The following is a 10928-nucleotide window of genomic DNA, read 5'->3' as shown; positions in this document are numbered from 1 at the left end:
GGGCTACCAAAATCAGAAAGCCACTGTAAAATCCAATGACATCTTCATTTGATGCTCTGAACAGCAAAAGTTTAGAGTGAGGGTTGAGATTTCACATTTAGTATATTGTTTAACAACCTTTCGCAAGCTGACGCTGACTTTCAAGAAATGAAAGAAAAATGGCAGAATAATTAATCTGAAGATCCACAATCTAAAAAAGGAACCACTTGTTTGAGGGCTGCTATCTTAGTTGGAGCACTGCCAAGTACCGATGGCCTAACATCCTGGTAACTACATTTTGGGAGTTCAGGTTCAACAGGTCTCTCTGGGGTTAAGGGAGTGAAGTGTATGCTGAAGTCAGAGAGGGAGACAGGGCATAGAAACACATTTGAGTTTTTCCCCACCAGAAGGCGTTGGGTGCCCGGGTGGCTACCATGTCATGTCAAGGAATCCCTCCTCTTGGAAATCAAGAGGGAGTCTCTCAAAACTAATGGGGAAAACTTGTTTTTCCCCAGAGTGATCCAGTTTTGGAGACCATCTATTAGTGATTTATGTCTTCCCCCAAAACAACAATGAAGTGCTATATGTGCTAACAACACAGCTTTTTTTTTATTTTAAAAAAAGGGTAGAACAAAATTCTGCATTTTTATAAAACTTGACAAAATGAGTATTTCTAACTGTACAGTCACCAGAAGTACACAGTTATCAAAGATGCACACACCTCACTTGGCATCTCCAGCACCTTCAGCTTTCTGTGCCTGGTCTGTTTTGGCATCTCCATTTTCTGCAAGGTTATTTCCATCCTTGCCAGCATCAACCTTCCCCTTTTTCCCTTTGGGTACCTTCTCTCCCTTCTTTGCAGGGGCCTTCTTAGGCTTGGGCTCTGGCTTTGGAGGAGCAGGTTTAGCTGACAACCTCGCAGATCTTCTCTGTGGTTCATCCTTCACCTTGGCTTTATCTCCTTTACCATCCCCTTCAGCCTTTCTCTTGGGCATGGTGGCGACAGCGGTGGGACGTGGGCACTGGTCGCTTGTGCAGCGGGGTGCGGGCCTTGGTTGGTCCAAGGGTCATTCTTGCCTCTTCTTCTTCACACTGGTCCTACTATTTTAGATAATAGTACTAATAGAGCACTTTAGACCTTATATTATATTAAGTCAATTAAAATTAGAAATGGACTGGAGCGATAGCACAGCGGTTGGGCATTTGCCTTGCACGTGGCCGGCCCGAGTTCGATTCCTCCGCCCCTCTCAGAGAAACCGGCAAGCTACCGAGAGTATGTAGCCCGCGTGGCAGAGCCTGGCAAGCTACCCGTGTGTATTGGATATGCCAAAAACAGTAATGACAAGTCTCTCAATGAGAGACATTACTGGTGCCCACTCGAACAAATCGATGAGCAACGGGATGACAGTGAAGTTGACAGTGAAGTTGAAAATTAGAAACTTATTTTTAAATAGATATAATCAATAATTTAAAAATAGAACTAAAATTAATAAAAATATGTATAATTTACAATACACTAGAATACATAAAATATACATTTTATTTAGAACAAATAAGAGAATGAAAACCCAGCTGAAACAAAGTAGGTGCTATTAAAAACAGGGGCCTGAGAGAGCATACCACACCACTTTGCCTTGCTTGTGGCTGACCTGGATTTGATCAGATCAAACCCAGGAGTCCACCAAGTATGATTCCTTACCTCAGGGCCCTGAACACAGACAGGTGAGGCCCAAATATAGAACAAACACGAAAATACAATTAAAGAAAATAGCTACACAGAGCAAGGAAGAATTCTGGCCTATGACTATAAAGACCCATTCTGAGCCTAATAAAGATATGTACAGTAAAAGTGCTTTTAAAATGATCTCTGGTATTAACAGAAATAGAAAGTATGGAGAATATACTGGAGAAAAGTGGTGTCAAGAGTTTATATCAGGGGCCAGAGCAAGAGTACAGCAGGTAGGGCGTTTGCCTGCACGTGGCTGACCTCGTTTCCATCTCTGGCATCCCATATGGTCCCCAGAGCACTACCAGGACTGATTCCTGAGTCAAGAGCCAGGAATAACCCCTGAGAATTGAAGAGTATGAGGCAAAAAAAATATTTATATCCAATTAGTTGAAATGTCAATAACCTGAAGGATCATTTGAAAAGTTCACTGTATCACTGTCATCCCGTTGTTCATAGAGTTACTCGAGTGGGCGCCAGTAATGTCTCCATTTGTCCCAGTCCTGAGATTTTTGCAGCCCCTCCTTATTTGTCTTTCCCAAAGATTTGAGGCTCTTTTCGGGATTAGGGAAATGAGACCTGTTATTGTTACTGTTTTTGGCATATTGAATAAACCACAGGGAGCTTGTCAGGCTCTTCTGAGCAGTCGGGATATTCTTGGTAGCTTGCCAGGCTCTCCGAGAGACATATATATATATATAAATATATATATATGTTTATAAAAAATGTATATATTGCCCGTTATGATGATGTGTTGCACGGCCGCTCCAAGAATATGTTCACTCATGCATGAGGCTTGGCCCAAGCGTGTGGAAAGCGGCCTGGAGCGTGGTGTGGTGTGATAGTGGAGGCAGGCTGCAGCGGCTGGGTCCCTTGGGGCGGGGAGGGCTTTCTAAATACATGGTGATAAATTTCTCTTACATATAATTTGAAATTTTAACTGTTTGCATGATATGTGCCCACTCAGTGGTAATTGGGCTCAGCTGTCCAGAGGATGATGACTTGAAATTTCTAATCTAACTTTGTATAACAAAAGCATGAAATATGAGGATTTTGAGATATCCTTCAACAATCTGCTTGCTAGTTTCTAAAATCTTTTTGGGTCACACCTGGTGATGCACAGGGGTTACTCCTGGCTCTGCACTCAGGAATTACCCCTGGCGGTGCTCAGGGGACCATATGGGATGCTGGGAGAACCCGGGTTGGCCGCTGCAAGGCAAACGCCCCACCCGCTGTGCGATCGCTCCAGCCCCTAGAAAATATATTTTCTAAAAAAATATATATCTTTTAAAACTATAAAAAATCATTTGAAAAATTACAAAACCAATTGATTGTTATTCTATTTGGCCATAAATACAACAATTTTTTCAATGAATATTGTTTAGTTAAAAAATGTCATAGCTTCTTTTCCGTAAATTTTAATTGATTTTAAATTATAAATTTGAATATTTTTATTATAAATTTGTATTTATTTATTTTTGATGACAAGGGACAACCTGGGATCTTATACATGCAAATCATATACTCTACCAACGAGCTGTATTTATTTCCAAAAGCCTCACATCTATCTTTCCACACCCCTTAGGAAACTACTTTTATAGATATGAAGCAATCAATACAACTCTCTGATTTTTTTCTTATACACATCACTTCCACTGGCACCAGGATCTATAGCTTATGCTTTCTTAACTATTATCATGAGAGAAGAATCTTTGTTCTCTTTGTCAAAAGGTTCTTTTAAGTTTGGCTTTCTATTCTCAATTTATAGAAACTTCTTTCTACAGTTCTTTTTTCTCTTTTTTTCCCCTCCCAGCAAAATAGAAGTATAATCTATATATATCCTTGGTCCTTGTTTTAAATGCAGTTTTTATCTTTATTCTTTCATACTCCTAATTTTGTCTTTTGCTTTACAAAATATTCTTCTTCTTTTTTTTTTTTTTGGTTTTTGGGTCACACGTGCTGATGCACAGGGGTTACTCCTGGCTCTGCACTCAGGAATTACTCCTGGCAGTGCTTGGGGGATCATATGGGATGCTGGGATTCAAACCTGAGTCAACCCCCAGATTTGCAATAAGAAAATGTATATAACAATGTGTGTATTTAAGATAAGGATAAACTGGAAAACTCAGAAAATATTCCCACACTTGGGGAACTACATGTAAGTTCCACAAAGATAGTAGTCTGATTTTTGTCAAGAAACTAACTTTTGGACTGGAGAGATAGTACAGGAGGTAAGGCACTTGCCTTTCATGTACAGTGGTGGCTAGGACCCTACTTCAAATGCCTAGTACCATATATAATCCCCTGAAAATTTTCAGAGTTCACTCCTGATTAAAGAGTCCAAATGTATGTATTCCAACCACTTACCCTTACAAAAAGGGTTTTTTGCCTCTATTAAAAAGTTTACTTTGATTTTTTAATTATTATTTTTTTGCTTTTTGGGTCACACCTGGTGATGCTTAGGGGTTATTCCTGGCTCTGCGCTCAGGAATTTCTCCTGGCAGTGCTCAGGGGACCATATGGGATGTTAGGAATCGAACCTGGGTCGGCCACATGCAAGATAAAGTCCCTACCCACTATGCTATTGCTACAGCCCCTATTAAAAATTTTAAAGATGGGGTTAAAGGAAGAGTACAGTGGGTAGTGTGCTTGCTTTGGAAACAATCTACTTGGGTTCAATCGCTGGCACCCCAAATAGTTCCCAGAGCACCTCCGGTAATGATTCCTGAGAGTAGAAACAAGAGTAAACTGTGAGCATTGCTGGATGTGACCAAAAACTAATGTATATGTATACAATACATATAAATTATATATAGCACGCATTAATAAAATTGGTTTATAAAATATATAACACATATTATATACAAGCAAAATTAATTTATACAAAGGATAAAGAGTACTCCTATAGAAATGTTTTTCATTTATCTATACTTTGAGTAAACATTTACTATTTACTTTTAGATTTATCCTCAGTCTTTCCAAATGCATATTTTAAATACTTTAAGGATGATAAAAATAGAAAAAAAGCAAGAACAATATTTTGTAAGCTGTAATTCTTGGACTAATAGTAAATGACTTACCAGTCACAAGAGATATAGATACGAAATCTTATATTATGCCAGCATAATTCTAAACAACAGTTACTAAATAAATTCTCAAACATTACCAGAAATGTCAAATGCCATACAATCATAAATAATGGAATCTAAGAAAAAAATGGAAAAACAAAACCAAAGATCTTTCAATCCATAGAGTCCTTCAAAATTTTTTATTTAGAAATTTAAATTACTTTCAGTTGGACAGAAGTCTAAACAATTACATTGTGAGCTCAGTGAAACATAAAGGATTATACTTGCATAATCCTTTAAAACAGCACAGGGACTGGAACAATAGCACAGCAGGTAGAGTGTTTTTCTTGCAGGCAGCCACCCAGGTTGATTCCCAGCATCCCATATGGTCCCCTGAGCACTGCCAGGAGTAATTCCTAAGTGCAGAGCCAGGAGTAACCCCTGAGCATCGCCACGTGTGATCCAAAAAAGCCAAAAAAGACCCCCCAAAACAAAAAACAAACAACAAAACGGCACAGAGTAGTAATTCACAAACAAAGGGAGTAGATGAAAATTTCTATTTTATTGATTGATGCATTTATAGATTCCATTCTTTATTCACAATGGTACACTCAAGTCCTTAACTTCCAAATGTTACACTTGGAGGTTCCTATAAGAAGTTTTAGGAAAAAAATTGAAATTCTGATATCATATGCTTTATTGCTCTGTATTATTGAAGTAAGGTAGATCTTCCTCTTGGAGGTCAGTGTAAACTGAGACAGGTAAAAAGGACTTCTATCACTGAGGAGATTCAGCACATGAACTGGAGAAAAGTCTCAGTAAGATCATGAAGGAAGATCCCATTTCAGTTGTGCCCTAGAACAGATTACAGCAAAGCATATCAAGGGATAAAATATATTGTTATCTGCCTTTGACAACATTTCCATTGTCACCATCCCATTATTAGTAACCTAAGAGTAATTTGATCAGGCAAAATTGATTTTTTTTAGTACTTGATGAGATTAAATAATGTGTTGATAAATTTTTTATCTCTTCATCCTCCCTCTCCCATCTCTGGGTTGATAGAAACATGTGAAATCCCCTAATGTTCTTCTTTAATCAATTTGCGAAATTAAAGTTAGCTTCTGGTTAGTCAAGTGGTAGGAAATTCAGAATCTTTTATTTCTTTTCACCATATTTCTGCTAGACATTTCCCAATACTTTCTTCTTTAACCTAGCCAGAAAACTGAATTAAAATGAGACCAACATTTATTTCAGATTCTTTTTGCATGAAGTATCCATTAGTATCTGTGGAAGTAGATTTTGTAGTTTCAGAGACTCTAAAAGCCCTTATCAGCAGATATTCTGAAGAATTCCTATAAAAATGACAACATCTTATTTCACTTTTTCCTTCTATGTGTAGTTTATGATCGCTTACTAAATTTTTAAAAACTGGAAAGGCATATCCAGGCAATAAAACTTATATGAACAAGGAGAATAATTAATGCTAAATTAAAATATAAGAAAAATTAATTTAATATTTTAGAATTAAAGTGTAAATAAATAATCTTTAACAAGATAAGAAATCCACAGCATGTAAGGAAAATATGAAGAAAATACACTATATAAAACTAAATTCTTATTATATAGCATAAGCAAAAGTGAAGGACAAGTAGAAAATAAAGGAAAGTATTTCTCAGTTTAGATGAAATAAAAGAATAATAACCATAATTTTTAGAAATTATTACCAAACAACAAAATGGGAGATATTTGGTAATTTGTCAACATAGACATTTTACAACAAAAAATGGATAAATAAGGAATGCACACATTAAAAATTATTTAGTTAGTATGAAAATCCTCTACAAAATCTTTGTGAATGAAACCAACAGTGTATCAAAATGATCATACGTGATAATCAAGTAGCATTCATTTCAGGAATGCTAAGGTGATTCAATAATACAAATCAATTAATATACTAACATCAACACAAGGGAAAATAAAACCATATGACCATATCAATCAATACTGAGAAAGTTTTTGACAAAATCATACATCCATTTATGATAAAGACCATCATCAAATAGGAGAAATGACCTTCAAGATAGTAATAGCCATTTACAATACAGACACTATCAACATCATGCTCAATCTCAAAAATGGAAAATCCTCCCAGAGTGATTAGGTACCAGGCAAAGATGTACACTTCCACCACCACTACTTATTTATCTTATATTTTTTGAAATGCCACATTTGCCATACATTTTATTCCAGATTCAGTTCTAATCTATTGATACATTTGCATCCTTATGGCCTAATTAAATAATCCTCTCAATTATGCAGCTTTAAAATATTTGCATTATACTGACTGGCAAATTTCTCCTTAATATTATTCTACATGCTTACTGTTTTTTTATAATTATTACATTTAGTATTTTTATCACCAGTCTCACCACCATTACACCTTCCCACCACTATATTTTGAATTGGTTCATATATGTCATATATAAATTGGTTCATATCTATCAATCGCACTTAGGTGCTATACCTCAACTCCCTTCAGATGTTCTGTAAATATGTTGATAGCTCTGCAGTAAACAGGCCCTCCCTCTGAGTTACCCCTGCCTGGCACAGGGTCTGGAGACATCTCTGTTTCATGTTGTCCACCACCACTATATAATATATTCTTGGATGTTCCTGCCACAGAAATTATAGAAAAATAAATAAATAAATAAAATCCAAGTTGGAAAGAAATAAGTCAAGATATTTGAAGAAGACATGGTAATATATTTAGAAGACACTGAATTCTCAACTAATTTTTTAATACACAATACACCAGCATATCATGTAGCAAGCTACAAAACCAATTAACAGAAATCTGTTGCATTTCTACACAACATGAACTCGAATATTTTTTTTTTTTTGCTTTTTGGGTCACACCCAGCGATGCTCAGGGGTTACTCCTGGCTTTGCACTCAGAAATTGCTCCTGGCAGTGCTTGGGGGACCATATGGGATGCCGGGTCGGCTGCGTGCAAGGCAAACGCCCTACCTGTGTGCTATTGCTCCGGCCCATGAACTCGAATAGATGGATATCAGTAGTCTACTTCATTTAAAATAGGGCCCAAAATATCAGATAACTTGTATCAATTTATCAAAAGATTTGAAAGATCTACACTATATGATATTGACCCTAAGTGTTTTAGGTTTCATCAGTGAATTGTCCCTTTTCCTCTTCCCAGAGAAGTTTTTTGTGCCATTGTTAAGTGTAAAAAACTAAGGCTCGCCGAGGGGCGAGTGCACTCGCGGGCTCTCTGGGCGGCTCTGTCTCACCGCCTGCGTCCGGTGCCCCAGAACCGCTGTGTGTGCTGTCAGTCGAGGGCAGGCGATGGAAGGAAGAAGGCCAAACTGGTTGCTCGATCCGTTTATTTCATTCTCTTTCTCCGCTTCTCTCCCGCTCTCCTGGATCTCTCCCCGTGGATCTGCCCCCGTGGATCTGGCCCCCTGGATCTCACTCTTACAGCCTAGTTAAATCTCCACAGCATGAGGGGCTTGGGGCATACACATAGGTGTGGTCCCCATCAATAGGGTAAAGTTCCTTTCCCTTAGGGGATGCTTCTCCTAGGACTTAATTCTCTTTCAGCATGAGGATCCACCCAAGGGCGGAGTCCCATGAATGTGTTTCTCTTCTCCTCAGCCAGCAAACATATAAGAATTCATAATATTAATTATTTTGTATGGATTAAGAGATGCATTAAAGCTTATAGAATTGCTCTCCTGGGGCCATCTCAATCTCAGACTACAGTGCTCAGGCCAGATCAGTCTTTCCTATCCCTGGCAGGGTCCCAGTCTCATAATTACTATTGGATCATGACAGCATTTGTCTATGATCAGCTCTTAACTTATAGTTAAGAATTAGGCACTTTGGCCAGGCCCATCTCGATGCCAGGGTAGCACATAACTCACCGCTTGCCCTAGATCCTTCCCGTCCCACGTCGGGGACCCTACTTTGGGGTGCTAGGAACTGAGGGCAACTGAGGCTTAAGTGGAGAAAGCAGAGGCCCGGGAGGGAATAATACTCGAGGCCAATTAATTCCCAAGTTATAAAAACATAATATTGTCTTCTTGTGTCTATACAAAACAGACATAGCTTTAAAGTAAATTATTCAAAAGGCACAAGAAGAGGAGAAAGACAATATTAACTTATATAATATAAATTCAGTATCCTAGGAAGGTCTGACCTTGCAAATTAGCAGTCAGATTAAGGGAAAGCCGCTGATTAACTGTTTTGGGGAAGAGAACATGGAGAAGTGATTATAGCTAAACAAAGGGATGGGAGAGATTTGGGAACACCTTGGTGGGTGAGACTGGGGTAAGCCTAAACTCTGGGTAAAACCGGGACAAGCTACTTGTGGCAAGGAGGGAAAGGGCAAAGTAATGTCATCCTACAGTTAAGCATCCCTAATTTAGTTAAAGTTTATCTTCGACCTTTTCTTTGTGTTTTACCTTTCATTGTTACAGCTACCCAAGCTTGATTACTTATAAGCCAAAACTTTGTGGTAATTCTGAACTTTGTACTGCTTTGTATTTGAAGTGCTGTGTATTTGTACCTGCATTTTCTCTTTCCCCTATGGCCTTTTTATATTTTACTATAAAGCAATGTTCTTTGGTTAAACACAGAAGCACTATGGCCCTAATACTTGGGAGTTTATTGAAATATATATCTGAAATATATCTACTCCTGGGGATTGTTCATAATTACTTGACTCAGGCTTCAGTTGCTTTAGTTTGTAAAACCCCAAAAGTGAGGTTCTGCCATGGAAATGGGATGGACTCAGGACGAGTGGGAAAGCTACCCCGGCATAGAATTGGGACAGTCTTGAAAGCATAAATTCATGATCTGGACACAAGCTGTTATGACTTAAGAGACAGGACCCACATGGGGAAGGACAAGCTGAACTGTCTGAGGAGACTTAGTCTAGGATTTAGAGTAAAAGCTTTGCTTGATCTCAGAGCCCAGAGAACTAAGTGTCAGAAGCCTTGCTTACTCTCATTGCCCAGAAAACTAAGTGTTGGGATCTTTGTCTCATACTCTGTTTATCCAAACAACTGCAAGTATTGATAGCTAGAGGGAAAGATAAAAGCAACTTAGATGTCTCCAGGAGACAGAGTTCCCCAAGATAATTTCCTATGCTAATGACTTCCTATGTAAATTATCTATGTAAATTTGCAGATATAAATGATCAATCACACCTAGGTGCTATACCTCAACCTCTTCAGATATCCACATGGGACATTTTCACCATCAGGCTGTGGTTCCCTGTCTCTCTGTCTCTTTGCTGTGGAGACCTGGGGAGGAAGGGTGGTGGCTCTCTCGGCCACCGAATGCACATGCATCATCACAGCACCCTAAGACATTATTTTGTGAACTCATGTATAACATGAAAACTATAAGTTGCATCAAGATTTTTATTTAATCATGAAAATTATTCAGCTTTTCTTCATGTTGAATGCTGCCATCTATGAACATTACAAATCATTATTGTATAGAATCTTTCTCAATTTGGCATTGTTTAATATCTCCATTCTCTGGATTAAGATTATAATTTGTTAGCAAGCATACAACTGAACTTATATAGAATTTTTAGAAATTAAAATTGGCACATTTTTTATACCAATATCTGTGGTCTTAACTTGAATGTCAGATCACTGATCAACACCATAATGACTTCCTCAAAAGCAAGAAGCTTATAAGTTAAAGCTTTTTTCCTCTTACTCTCCTCTTAGGTAGTTTCCTTCTTAAGGAAAGAGACCTCACTTCTGCATGTACTCATAAGCTCTGCTTTAAGAAGCCACACAATATCAACAAGTATTCATGATACTTATAAGTGCTACACTACTCATGGTGCTAAAAATGAAATTTGTTTTCTGGCTTTTATTTGTATCTATAGTCTGTTTGAATTTAAAAGCAGTTACAACATTTTAACTGCTCTCCCTGAAAATTTCAGAAATGATAAATATTTCATGTGATCCATTTTCTGATAATAAAAAGTATTTAGTAAGACAATTTCTAATGATGCATAAAAGAATTAGGTAGTTAAAGATTAATGTGATGAACGTTCTTTTAGGTTATAAATAACAGTCTTTTACCTGCTGCATTTGTCCTACAAAAAATGA

General features: G+C 37.7%; 1 protein-coding gene across 1 annotated transcript; it reads right to left on the bottom strand.

Moving 5' to 3' along the window:
• Nucleotides 1-701: 701 nt before the first annotated feature.
• Nucleotides 702-974, bottom strand: LOC101547488 (non-histone chromosomal protein HMG-17-like). Its single transcript, XM_055136627.1, has one exon. The coding sequence runs from the start codon at nt 972-974 to the stop codon at nt 702-704; it is 273 nt and encodes a 90-aa protein (XP_054992602.1).
• Nucleotides 975-10928: the final 9954 nt, after the last annotated feature.

This window comes from Sorex araneus, chromosome 4, assembly GCF_027595985.1.
Source record: "Sorex araneus isolate mSorAra2 chromosome 4, mSorAra2.pri, whole genome shotgun sequence".
In the NCBI taxonomy this organism is placed as follows: Eukaryota; Metazoa; Chordata; class Mammalia; order Eulipotyphla; family Soricidae; genus Sorex; species Sorex araneus.
Note: the sequence above shows the minus strand (reverse complement) of the source record. Positions and strands in the feature narration are given on the sequence as shown.